Source organism: Cicer arietinum, chromosome 5 (genome assembly GCF_000331145.2).
Source record: "Cicer arietinum cultivar CDC Frontier isolate Library 1 chromosome 5, Cicar.CDCFrontier_v2.0, whole genome shotgun sequence".
In the NCBI taxonomy this organism is placed as follows: Eukaryota; Viridiplantae; Streptophyta; class Magnoliopsida; order Fabales; family Fabaceae; genus Cicer; species Cicer arietinum.
Window position 1 is genome coordinate 48,565,430 of NC_021164.2, and position 14,865 is coordinate 48,580,294.

General features: G+C 26.0%; 1 protein-coding gene across 2 annotated transcripts in view; it reads left to right on the top strand.

The window, feature by feature from the left end:
- The first annotated feature begins 4,162 nt into the window (after nt 1-4,162).
- The window catches only part of LOC101494251 (probable galacturonosyltransferase 15), an 11,755-nt gene continuing 1,052 nt past the window's right edge, over nt 4,163-14,865 (top strand). The window contains exons 1-6 of one of the 2 annotated variants that reach the window (XM_027330252.2): nt 4,469-4,609; nt 4,892-4,972; nt 5,697-5,740; nt 13,011-13,160; nt 13,304-13,864; nt 13,962-14,264. In XM_027330252.2, the coding sequence (XP_027186053.1) occupies nt 4,957-4,972; nt 5,697-5,740; nt 13,011-13,160; nt 13,304-13,864; nt 13,962-14,264 (1,074 nt within the window). In that variant the 5' untranslated portion in view covers nt 4,469-4,609; nt 4,892-4,956. Of the gene's footprint in view, nt 4,610-4,891; nt 4,973-5,696; nt 5,741-13,010; nt 13,161-13,303; nt 13,865-13,961; nt 14,265-14,865 lie in introns of both variants that reach the window. The other variant, XM_004513667.4, reaches the window with a different exon arrangement.

The following is a 14,865-nucleotide window of genomic DNA, read 5'->3' on the forward strand; positions in this document are numbered from 1 at the left end:
TTAATCTATTTTCTAGTTTAATTATTCCATTAATATTGTAATTAAGGATTTACTAACCTCAAATAACCTATTGACACGTTTCTTGATCAACACTTAATCAAAATCAATTTCTCTGACTCTAATAGTTGATTGATCTACAATTTTCTTCACTAATAAATTTTATTAAGTTCATTAATCAATTAATTTTAGCTTTTTTTCTCTTCTAGTTTAAATTTCTTGATCAACTAACCCATTTATAGTATTTGATTATTTTACATATAATAGAAACATAACATAACCGAATGTGTTTTTCAAACATTAACATAATTATTCAATACAATGAATGTTGAATATGGGAACTTAAGTTCGAGAATGGTAGTGATCGACAATCGAAAAAGGTTATTGATTCTTTGTTGTTGAGAAATGTATTTGTACACACTTCAATGATCAAGTAAGAATTTGTCAAAGAATGAGAGATTTATGATTACAATTTATTTATACCTATATGACCTCAGTAGTCCTCTTTATATACACTATATTTTTTTAGAGTTTCTAGAATGTTTTTGTCATGATCATTAGAGGGAGAATATGTGATCTTTGGATCGCCCTCTAATGTAGGACGCATTTCTTCTATCAAAAAATGGTGAATGTCATCTGGTGACCGTAATCACGATATGATTGTCATTAGGCAACTCATGTCGAGAGTAAAATGAGTTATCGTGTCTGTCATCACCAAATTTCCTTTTCGTCCATCTAGTAGTCATGATTGGAGGTCTAGTGAGTTATAGTATAGATGATCATTCCCGGGTTCTACTCTTTGATGGTGGCTTGCCCTAGTTTCGAGAAGCTTCTATGATGTTATTTGATTGGGTACGGTCGATCTGAGAACAATAATCCATATGTTGGGCTTGGACTATAGGATTCTTTAAGTACATTCCAAAATTAATAAATAATGTCATACAAACCAAAAATTAAACACACCATAATTAAATAATAATGTATAATATATTCACTCCCTACATCATTATTTGATGGAAAATTATCTGACGATAAAAGTCTCTCAAAAGTATTATTAATTGGTGTTGAAGACAACATGATTTGAAATTGCATTTTATCTTCAAGTACACAACCACTAGTCGGTGAAGCCATAGCTGGTTGAGGTTGATTTAAATTTGGTCTTATCAAGCCAACTGTTGGCATAGTTGGTCGGTATGATGTTTGATCTGCTTGAGATTGAGGAAGTTGTTGTGAAAATGACAGAACATACTGATAATTATGAAATTATTTTATATTTCAAATGATGAAATTTTTATGTTTTTAAAAATAATATTAAAACATTTTATATTTATAATATTAGATATTTTATAATTACATCATTATTATAAATCTTTTTTCTCATAAGTATTATAATTTTTTGCTAAAAAAAATTATAATTTCGTAATAAAATTCTATTTTACTAACATAATAAATCATAGTACCAAAAATAATTACAGTTAAAAAATAACACTTCATCAATATTTTAAAAAATAACTACATTTTAATTTGGATATAAATTTTACAATTTAAATATTTTACTAGTACTTTTTTTAACAAATCTTACTAATATTAAAGTTTAAAAATAATATTATACCCAACTTTAAAAATAATATATTCTACATTCTAAAATAAAATATTAAGTTGGTCACAAAATGAGTGTATTATTGTAGTGATCAATTTAAAATAGATATATTTTCTTTGAATTGATGGTTTAAGCTTTGGGGTTGAGTTTTCCATGAAGAAGAGAAAGAGGCAACTCTAGGGTTTGCAAATAATGACTAGAAGGTGTAAAACATGATTAAATAGGGACTTCATGTCTATTTGGTCGAGTTAGTTTGGACAAGTCTAAATTATTTTAAATTAGGGATATTTGGGATCAATTCAGTAGTAAAAGTAGGAGAAATATGTGTGTTTATTATGTATTAAGTGATTAATTTAAAGCATTGATCAATTACCGTCATCCAATAGTTATACTATTGTATTGTTTTGATCATAACTTGAGCTACAAACGTCTGAATGGCGTGTTCATAGTGGCATTGGAAAACTAAGAGAAATACCTACACCAACGATATAGATAGTCTACAAGCTAAATGGAGATAGAGAGATGAGTAAAAGTCATTTGACGTTTTGTTTGTCATGTCATTGTCTACATTTGTGTTGTGTTGCTTCCAAAAACTGTATATAGAGTTATAGATATTGGATTGAGGTCAAACCAAAGCCGATTGAAATATAATAAGTAAGACTACAATATTAACTGAGGAATCTTAATCTAATTTCACTACTAGAATTTTTGCCTATAGTGACCGATTTAGAGACCGAATATTTTCAGTCACACCAGCGACCGAAATAGAGACTATAATTTTGAATTTAGAAACTAAATATTTTTTTCGTCACTATATCGGTCGCTAGTGAAATTTAGTGACTGAAATCGCAACTGAATTTTAGCGACCAAAAATTCAGTCGCTAAATATTACTAATAGAAAATTTGTCTTTCACACTAGCGATCAAAATAGAGACTGAAATTTTAAATCTTAAAACTAAATATTATTGTCACTAAATCGGTCGCTAACTATTTTTTAATTACATAATTTAATTTTCTTTATTAATAAAAAAAGAAAAATGTGAAATAATTTTTGTAGACAAAATATTTATAATAGTTAACTAAAACTAAATGTGTCTCTAAAGTAGTCACAAATATATTTTACCAACCGATTCAGAAACCAATTTATTAACGACCGATTTATAGACCAATCAAAATCTTTTTTCTTCTTTTAAAATTAGATCTTTCTAAATCTCTATATCTAAAAAAAAAAAATTTAACAGCCAATATTATGTGAGAAGGTCACGATAATCAAAATTATTATTATGAAATTTGATTTGAAATACAAATTATTATACTTTTCAGTGTTCAACTCCAATTATAATTATTGTGATTGTTGAGAGAGAGAGCTACGATAACAAAATCAAAATTTTCTCTTGGGTGAAGGAAATAGGGGTTATGTGGATCATGGGTGGGATCTTTATGTTTCAGTTTTAGAAATTGAAACTAAGTTGTTTTAAAGAAGGATTTGAGCCATAAGGATGACATATTAAAGCTCCAATGTCATATTACAATTGATATAAGATACTTTGCGTTGAATATTCCTTTTTTTATTATTCATTCTAAACATGTAAAAATGAGAGATATAATAATATTGAAACAATCACTACAAATAGATAGAAACTAAACTAAATTAAACCTAATTCTTTTTTAATAAAAAATTAGAAAAAAGTACTAAGAGGAGACATGGTTATCACATAATAGAATATATTAATAAAATTAAAAAATAAAGAGTTAAAATTATAATTATTTATAATTAATTATATATATACATATTTGATCACTTTTGATTTATTAATCAACAATTAATATTTTTTTATTTTATTTTTATCGTGAATAGTTTCGTGTAATTCTAATACAACAACTAAAATCTAATCACTTAACTTATCAAAATAGTTAGATTAGCAGCACCTTTAATAAAAATAATTAAACCAGAAACTCCACAAACGATCTCACCGCAAGACAGGGTGGTCACAATGGGTGTGTCGGCATGAAGAAATCTAGATGAAAAGTCAATGTCAAAATCGTAAATAACTTGTAAAATTAGTCTAAAATACCATACAATAAACGCAATCTAATAATTTCCCGCTGCATTAAACGCGGTTTCGCTTTCCACACTTTCGGTACAAAACTTTTCTATTATTTTTTTTACTTAAAATAATAACAGAACAAAAATGTTAACAAATCTCCTATTTGTTAGAAAATTCGAACTTAGAAAAAAAAACATTGAAATTTATGTAATTATATTTTAAAACTGTATTTTTATTTTACTTCAAAATTACTTTTTACTTATTTTTTGTTTTTTAGTAAATACTATAAAATATTCATTACAAAAGAAAAGACTAACTAATTAAACTTAAATAATTAATAAATTATAATTAACAATAAATTATTCAAGTAATTTTGATTTCGAATTTTAATTTTACTATTTCAGATCGAATCTTAAACTATTAAAAATTATTATTTTATTTATTTATTCAACTTCCGTTTTCTCTAAAAGAATTCTACTTCCTTTTTTTAACAGCAACAAAAAAATTCTGAACCCGTGAAATCTTGTTTTATTGGTACAACTACAAATGCAAATTTGTTAACTCTCTTTCACACTAGTGACCACAATAACACAAACTCTTTTTTCTTTCTCTGTCACTAAACCACAATAGCACTATCAGCGACGCAATGAAGCTTCAGATCTCGCTCTGATTCAATCGGAAAAAAGAAGAGAAAGTTTTGAAGTGATTCATGGAATCAAAGAGATGAAGTTTTACATATCTGCGAAGGGAATAAAGAGAGTCACGATATCAAACGGCGGTAAAGGATCGGCAAAAGGAACAACCACGGCGGTAGGAACTCCGACTACAACTGGTGGCTCCGGTCGCCGGATTTCACTCCGGACGGTTCTTCCGGTGGTGCTAGTGCTCGGGATCGTTTTGCCGTTTATTTTTGTAAGGGTTGCGATCTTGGTTCTCGAATCTGCTACTTTTTGCTCATCATTGGGTAATTTTCTCTCCAATTCCAATTTTTTCAGTTCGGTAATCAATAATTTTTTTTTTGAAAATAATTGTTTATTTTGCATTTTTTCTGATGATTTTGTAAAATTTAGTAAATTTGTACTCTCTCTCACTGCATTACTTTTTTTAACAATTTTGACAAAAAATGGTGAAGTGTTTTTCAATCTTTTCTCATTAAGATATTTATTATGAATTTAGTGTCTCATGCTCAAATAAAACAATTTTTTATGGAAAATATATATGAAAACAAAAAATGTATTTATTGTAGAATCTGGAGATAAGGTTGAGTTGAGCTGTTGAAGAATGACCGGATGAAGTTCTTATATCTTTAATATGTTTTCTAAATTTAGTAAGTTGAAAATGTTTTAATAATTCTTTTAGCAAACAAAATTGTAGTAAAGGTTTCACTGAAAAGGCATTTTAACATTCTTTTGTTTCACAATAAATGATCAATTTATTAAATAAATTTATGATAAAATGAGTAACTATTTTAATTGTTAATGCAGTATTAGATACCTTTTTATTCTAATTGTAACTTTGAATTGAAATTAGTTGAATTGCGGATTATCAATATCTTCCTATCTTTCAAATTTGTTTATGCTTACATTAACAAGTGTTTTAAACAAAAGATATTATTTTTTATTTAATATACATAAAATAATTATTTATTTTGAGATGGTATTTATTTGGGACGGTGGAGTAGGTGTTACAAAGGTTTATCAATATGTTTGAGGGTAATATATTATATGTTAAATAAATATTTTCTTCGTCTAATTTATTATATATAAATTTTTATATGTTTGTAAAATAATTTTGAAACATTCTATAACTAAAGTTTTATTTTTGAGTAAAAAGACAAGTTTTAGGGTAAAATTTTGTAGAGTTTGATTTTTTTTTTTTGGTTTTAAATTTCTAAAAGTTACATTTCTTTAAATAATTTTACAGGAGTTCTAAAAAGATAAAAACCAAAAAAAAAAAAAATTTGTAAAAATAGTTTTATGTAATAATGATAGTAATTTCCTTTATGGAAAAGTTGATGCGAATTTGCACATTGGTGAAAATGATTGTTGCAGAGTGTGCTGGGTGGAGGTTTTTCAGTGGGGCTGACACGTCACTGGTATGTGTCTTTATTTACGTAATTATATTATCCTTCTTGTTTCCTTTCTATTTGACATTTTTTAAATATATATTCTCCACTTTCTCAACAACTACTCTATTTTTTTTTTTAATATTTTGGCTACACGTACTTTATCCGTTGTTTGTCAAAATTTTGGCGAATTCAGTTATTGGAGTAGCATGACTTGCCTCTAGCTAGTTAACTCCAGCAATAAGGCAATCATAATGATTATTATAGTAAAATAAAATACTTCAAATGGGATTATATAATTTTTTGTGGCTAAGGGAAAGGTAGGTTCCTTTTTCTAATTATTAACAATACCTAGTCTAGTTTGAAAAATGTAACCTGTACTTTATTAAGAAAATGCAACTAGTGAAGACCGACAACGAATTAAGAAACATGTTGGTGGAGATTGACAAGAAATTAGTAAATACACATACACAATCAATAAAACCATGAGAAACTTACCTTCTCTCAAATACCTTAGTTTAAGACATTTCCACTATTCAACGCAAATGAGACAAGAGGTATTAAGAGAAAAGAATTACAAGTATTATTAGTTAGTATATTTTATAATGAAAAATTAAAGCCTATATATATAGTATCGATCTTTCACTTTTTTTTTTTACAATAGTAATAAGTAATATGAGATTTTTATAAGATAATTCAATTTCAAACAAAAACAACAATCATCATCTTTATTCAATTTGATGCATTTTGCATCTTCTTTTGTTTAAGTTGACTATTATAATTTAAAAAAACTATTATAAAGCACTATATAGAATATATTTCACTTAAAATTAAATTACATTAAAAAAATTTAGTTGTAGTTAAATCATTTCAAGAATTTCTTTTTGAAGTTAAACTATTTTCATAATTTTTACTTGAAGCTGAACTACTCAAAAAAGTTTTGTCTGAAACTAAACCACTTAAAAGATTTCGTCTGAAACTAAGCAACTCCAACAATTTTTACTCGAAGTTAAATCACTCCAATAATTTTTATTTACATAAACTACTTCAAGAGTTTCTTCAACATACAAAAAACTAAGTTGAATATTTATAGTGCAACTCCCATGTTGACTTTATTAGGAATAAATATCAACCAATATTCACGTGTCAACTTACATAATCTCACAATACAACTTGTATCAATACCAACCAATGCTCATGAGTTATTCAATACCCTATGTAATCATGATTGTATAGACACCTAATTGACTTGAATTCTCCACAAGTTAAAATAATTCTTCAATTAAAATTCTCTATGCCAAATTTTACACCGAAACTTGATATTTCAAATGTATATATATTATAATTGTGCACCAAATAGGTTATCAAGAAAGAGAGGTGAGTTAGAAAGGACCATTTAAGTTCTAAATCTTTATTACTCTGGATTTTACCAAACAACTATGTAACAATATCACTCTTCTGTTCTGACGTGGAAGATCATACAATACTGCAACCATAAAGCATACTAAAAATTCAATTTCCCTAGACCTAATCAAAAACTTTAATACCAGATGTTGAAAAAAAAAAGACTTATAAAAAATTAAAGGAACACAATAATATAATGTAAAAACTTTAAAACTAGAAGAACAAGAAAAATCACGACTATTGTTTTATACGATAAGAGAATAACAACATGTGAATCTTTTTATTACATATAAATTTCTCTTAAACATCCTATAATCACAATAAACTTACGCTCTCCAAATCAAATACATGCATTTATTACATTTCACAATACTCTAAGACGAGTATAAGAGAAACAAAGAAAATCAAATATAAATTTAAAGTATTTTTAACTATCGGAAAAGGAGAACCATATAAATAACTTTGGTCCCCTATTTCTTTATAATACTAAATAATGTGAAACTTTTAAAATATGATTCAATTTTCAAACAAAGCCAACAAACTTGCTAGAAAAAGATTCTACCACAATTAGGAATTGCCTTTATATAACTATGTAAGTGTATAGATACAACTTATTTTGTGGTTATGAAAAGATGGATACAATTATGATAAGATAGAATATGCACATGATAAAGTCTTATTCTATCTTGTGTTTTACTTGCATCAATAAAAAAAAACTAGATGACATATATTAGTCTATTACATATTATAGGTAAATAATTAATAACATATAATATATACATTTTTCTCAAAAATTTCATAATCTTTAGGACACCTACATGTACCAAAAAATAAATAATGATATGATATATAATTATATTTGATTTGGGTCGATTAGGTGCGAAGATAATACAAATGTTAGTTTTTGTTTATGGTTGCACTTCTTATTTATGTTTAAAAAAATTTTGATTTGTTTAAAATTTAAAATAATTTTCATATTATTATATTGTTTAATAATCTCAAATAATTTTTTAAGTTAAATAAAATGAAAAAATTACTCTTATGAGAAAATGACACATAAGTTGTAAAATTAACTATTTAATATGTATATTAATATAAATTAATATTTATATATTACTCTTATTGTTCCACAATGAATGAATTATTTGACCATTTTACATAAATTAAGAAAAGTGTATAAATTGCTTAAAAAGTGTATAAATATAGAAGAGAGAATAATACTTTTATTAAAATATCTTTATCAATTATTGACATATTCATCATTAGCATTAATGCAAACTTGAAAATATTAAATTGAAAGTGATGTATATTATATTAATTAAATAGTACAATAAAAAAATAATAATTAATGTTTCATCGAAAATGGAAAGGATTATTCATTACTAAAATAATATGATTATCAAGTATTGACATATACACCATTAATGCAAAATTGAAAATATTGAATTGAGAGTGATAGTAATATTAATTAGAGAGTAAGATTGAAATAAGTAATTAATGTTTCATTAAAAATTGAAAGGGTCGATTATTTAATATCATTTATTTATAAATGGATCACTTATTGTACAATCAAAAAAGTAATAAATTTAATTAAAAATTTTGTTTTTATATATATATTATATTTTAATTCTATTTTTTGAAATATATTTTATAAGGAAAATGAGGAAATAATTTTTTTTATCACATGCTGCTGTTAGTTTTTAACTTAACCCATGCCTAGGATAAAATGTGACTAGAGAGATAAAATATAGAAATGACAGACTGATCATTAGATTAAAAAATGAGATGATAATTTATCCTATTTATATATCTCTTCTTATTTTCCAAATAGATTATATAAAGTTTATAAAGTAAAAGCTAAGGCAAGAGAGATAAATTATCATCAGGTCTACTATTTATTGATGCAAGAAATTTAAATATTGATTAAGCAAGTTAAAATATCATGGTTAAATAATTAATTGAAAATATAATTAATATTGTTTGATTTAACCTGAAATACGCGAATATGTGTTTTTATTGTTTGATTTAATCTTGACCCTTGGACGAGATAACACAGTCTGTCTCGAGTAATCATTGTTTCCTCATTCTTCTAGCTTATAGACATAAACATCTTATTATGCATACGCGAATATGTGTTTTTATTTATAATAATAATAATAATAATAATAATAATAATAATAATAATAATAATAATAATAATAATAATAATAATAGTAATAATAATAATAATAATAAATTAAGAATAATAATAATAATAAATTAAGAATAATTATAATAATTAATCTTTGATTAATTGCAATGCTAAGTTTTTAACAATACTACAATGCAATTATGCATTTATATAATGACATGGTATACAATGGTTATTGGTTACACTATGAAAAACATTAACTTACCTAAAATGAATTAATTCCTTTAAGATGTATTAATATAAAAAAGTTTTGTTATTTTTATCAATTCACGAGATTGATATCTCTATTTTAAAAGTCAATAATTCTAGTCTATTTTTTAGATTTTAAAATAAAATCATGATGGTTTGAATTATTTTAAATAATGTGAGATACAATTCTATAATATAGAACTATTTAGATGCATTAATAATTTTTATGTCATTAATTAGATTACAAATATGAAAAATTTCTAAAAATAAAAGTTAAATTTTTTACAGTGTTTTATTTTGATTATATGAAAGTTAATCATTTTATATCATTGTATCATATGACACGTTATTTAAAGTACATCACACTGTCATTTTTTAATTAAAAATTAAAAGAATCAAAATTATCAACTTTTAATATAGAGAGATTAATTTTGTAATCAATAAAAATAGAAAAATTAAAATTTTAATTAAATCATATAAAAATAATGAGTAAAACAAAATATAAAAATATCAATTGTCAAGCTTAAAATTTTAATATGTATAATTTATTACATTAACAATAATAATAAAAACAAAACAAAACTTAATCAAAATATGTTTAGAAAAGTTTATATGTGTCGTTGTCAATGTATTTCAGCTTTGCTGAAATCTCCATTTCATGCATGTGTTTGTCAGGCGCTCGTGCGTAGTAGTTATCAACGAAATAACGTTAATATTGATTATTTTCATTTAACATGAAGTACCTATGAGGCCTAAGACGAGATAACACAAACCTTCTTTTAGTTTAATAAGTGGTCGTATCTATCTTGAGTAAATTTTGTCTCTTCGTTGTTCTAGCTTATAGACTTAAACATTTTATGACTCATACATAAATATGAGTTGTTATTTATAATAGGGTAAAATAAATTTTTAATCTTATAAATTTATGAAATTTTATTTTTAATTTTTGTAAGAAAAATTACATATTTTAATTTTTATGAATTGTTTTATTTTTGGTGGAACAAAATATTTTTTAACATTTAAATTTTTGAATGAATTTTTTGAATATGTTTATAATATTATTAAAAGTTCATTCATATCAATTTAAAATTTTTTAACTTTGAATAAATTAATTAAATATAAATTTTTTAAATGACATATATTACAAAAAAAAAGTTTTTAAAATATGAATCTATATTTGTGGATAATTTTTTACATAGAAATCGAGTTTGTATCTCAATTTTGTGGAGAAATTTGATACGTTATTGTAAACATATATAAGAAAATTATTTAAAAATATATATTGATGTTAAAATAAAAATTAAAAATATTTGTATAATAATTTTGTAAAAATTAAAAAATGTGATTCTTTTTATGTACTAAAATGAAATTTTTGAATTTTATAAAGATTAAAATTTTATTTAATCCTTTTATAATAATTAATCATTGATTAACTGCAATGCTAAGTTTTAACACTACAATGGAATTATGCATTGACTTGTTATACAATTGTTACACTGACAAAAATTAATTAAATTTAAAATTTTAATATTTATAATTTTATCACATTTACTAGAAAAAAAAAAATCAAAACTTAATCAAAATGTGTAGAAAAGTTTATATGTGTCGGCGTCAATGTATTTCAGCTTTTTTGAGATCTCCATGTCATGAGTTATAATCTTTTGTCATACGCTTGTGAGGAGTAGTTATCAACGCACCAGCATTTAAAACGAGTATAATGACAAATGAAAAGTTACAAAATCATGTGTATTCACGAAAACCTGACCAATTATCATGAACCTACCACGTGTTTTATTTTTTTGTACAGCTTCTCATATTTTTTGTTCACGTGATTATTCTTTTTTATTGGATTAATCTTAGGTGGTTATCTATTTCTGTTAAGGGGTCATAAAAAAATGTTGACTGGCTCACATGGAAGGACTGTGTAATATTTACAGTACAAAAATCTCTCACTAGAATATTCTGAATTATAAATAAAGATAGTAGTTAAAAAATTAATGTATTTAAACTAAATTTTTAATCAAATATCTCTCAACTATCACTTTTAGTTATATTTCAGTTCAGATATAAGTAGATTTAAATTGAGAAATACTCTCTTTTATTTTGTTTGGACTTATTTTTTCTTATATTTGAGGCTAATTATAATTTAACTTTACTTTTTTCTTTATTAGCAACCATTAAAAATTTTCTCCTATTTTGCAACAAAATCAAATAATACTTATACTTCTGTGTAATTGGTGGCATGGTTACTTGTAATGCAATTTGTTTTATCCTACTGCTTCTACTTTTTATTTCTCTGATTCAAAATGTGTTCACCCTTCACGATCTTTCTTTGTCCTACTGGGACCATTTGTATCCATTCTATGACATCATCCAACTAAACATTGTTTGGTTTTGCCAATTCTACCGCAAAACCAAACATTGGCTAATCAACATTGAGAAAAAGGAGTTTTGCACTTTCTTTATTAAATAAGAAACAAGTCAATGAAGTTATTTAGCAATTAGTTAGGATGGCCACATATTTAGCTAGTTTCCAAAATGTTTCTGGATGTTCTAACATGTATTGAAGAATTAATTATTAATGAAATGACTTGATCCTGATTTTGTCAAAAAAAAAAAAACATTGAGAAAAAGGGTTTTATACTATTAGTGTAAAATAGTTTTACACTAACGTGCAAACATATTTTTATGATAAGACATGACAAAATAGATAAATTCCATTGAATGTCACCATAAAACTATTTTACATTGAAAGTGCTCATCCATTGATTAAACTCATCAACATCATCTAAACATGTTTAAACTGAATTTTATATGTCTAGAATCACTTTTAAGTCTCTCAATCATAAAACCAAACATACACTTACAAGATTGACTCTTTGGATAAAAGAATGTGGACTAAGCACGTGTTTGGGAGAGCATTTGATTGGACAGTGCGTTTGATTTTGACTCACTGTCCAAACAAACACCCACAAAGTGCATATTTGATTCTACCTCGGAGAAAATAGATTTTGTAAAATTAGTTTTAGTTAAAGTGAGGTCACATGTTCACGTGAATAAAGCAATAAATTTGAGTATAAAAATCATGTTTGAAAGCAAAAGCTACAAATTTTAGCTTTATGTTACAACTAATATTAGAGTCAAAATCAATTATAACCTAGAATTCCCAAATATACAAAAATCAAATTTAGATCTTCATAATCACTTTCGACTCGCACAAAAGTGAATCCAAACTTGCACTAATACAGTTTTGTAGAATTGATTTGGTTAAATGAATTTTATATACCAATCACATATTTGCATTTTTACTAATAAATCGACTTAAGAAAAAAATTAATTTTGATAGTTTCCACCGTGTAAGTGTAATCAAACACACATTAATATAGGTTGTTGTTGTGACCATAGGAAACTTTTAATTATGTTTGCACCCTCTTGCACTCTGGCACCCATTTTATTATATTCTAATAAAAAAAGATAATTTATGTTCTGGTCTTTTTTCTTTGGATGTATATGAAGAAACTCAGAGATGAGCTGACCAGAGCACTAATGGAAGCAAATGATGGTAATGTTAATGATAATGAAGGAGCAGGGTCATTCAACGAACTTGTGAAAGAAATGGTCTTAAAACAAGACCTCAAAGCTTTTGCTTTCAAGACCAAAGCCATGGTATATAAACAATTTACTTTTGGTAGTTACTCTATATAATGATAATTAACTTGTTTGCCAGTTATGCATAGCAGCATAGTAAAAAGATTTTATGAATGTTTTGACCTCTAACAAATGATGCAATTTCTTTTGTATGTATTCAGTTATCACAGATGGAACACAAAGTGCAAACAGCAAGACAGCAGGAGTCAGTATATTGGCATCTAGCTTCACATGGTGTTCCCAAAAGTCTACATTGTCTTTGTCTTAAGTTGGCTGAAGAATATGCTGTAAATGCCATGGCTCGATCTCGCCTACCTTCTCCCGAATTTGCTTCTCGCCTTGTTGACCCTACTTTTCATCACCTAGTTCTCCTAACTGATAATGTTCTTGCTGCCTCTGTTGTTGTTACCTCTACAGTTGAAAATTCATTCAACCCTGAAAAATTAGTTTTTCATATCGTTACCGACAAAAAAACTTATGCTTCAATGCATGCTTGGTTTGCCACCAATTATATTCAATCAGCTGTTGTGGAAGTTAGAGGATTACATCAATATGATTGGTCTGAAGAAATGAATGCTGCTGTTAAAGAGATGCTTGAAACTAATCATTTAATTTGGAAGCACTACTATGATAAAGGAAAGAACATTGATTATAGTAAATTGGAAGCTTTAAGGCCTAGTAGCCTTTCCTTGATGAATCAACTCCGCATTTATATTCCCGAGGTAATTAGTTATTTTGGCAGCCTTCTGATTGAGTAATAACTAATAACAAGTCTGAATGCTTGGTAATGATTGTTTCATGATCATATGATTACAACAGCTTTTTCCAGATCTCAAAAAGATTGTATTCTTGGATGATGATGTTGTAGTACAACATGACATTTCTTCTTTATGGGAATTAGATCTTAATGGCAAAGTCAGTGGTGCAGTATTCAAGTCATGGTGTGAAGACAGCTGCTGTCCTGGAAGTAAATACATGAACTACTTGAACTTTTCACATCCTCTCATATTTTCGAATTTCGATAGTGAACGGTGTGGATGGATCTATGGCATGAAAGTATTAGATCTTGAAGCTTGGCGGAGGACAAACATAACAGAAACCTACCAGAAATGGTTGAAACTTGTAAGTGTTTATTGATTTAATGTGCTTAATTAAGTTAGCTTCTACATTCTGCTATAAAATGTGTAATGGTTTTCAATATGCATAAATATTAAGGTTTGTTTAAATAAACAACTTAATTAAGCGCTTATAGATAAGCATAAATATTAAGGTTTGTTTGCATAAACTATTTCTAAAAAAAGAAAGTCAAACTGTTTTCATATACGTTATACATTTTTTTCATTAGCTGATTGTTTCCTTAAGCTCTTCCAAACCATCCCACAAGTTCTTATGCAAGTAGACATGTTAAAATAAAAAAAAAAATCCAAACAAACCCTAAATCAGCAAGATTTAAATTTTTTATACACTATTCAATTATTATATATACTATGTTAAGCAATATTAAATAGTCTCAAGCACTGCAGTATATTCTGCAAACCTGTAATAACATTATTTAGAACTGCTTTATGTTTTGAGGAGTGCTAGCAAGTAACAATACACTCTAAAATTTTCTTTTCAACACTCACTATTAGATAACATTCATTTAGGATCCATCATTTTGGGAACGGTGGCTCATAAAGTGGTGAGATCCACGTAAATTAACCCAATTAGAAATGGAAGTGTT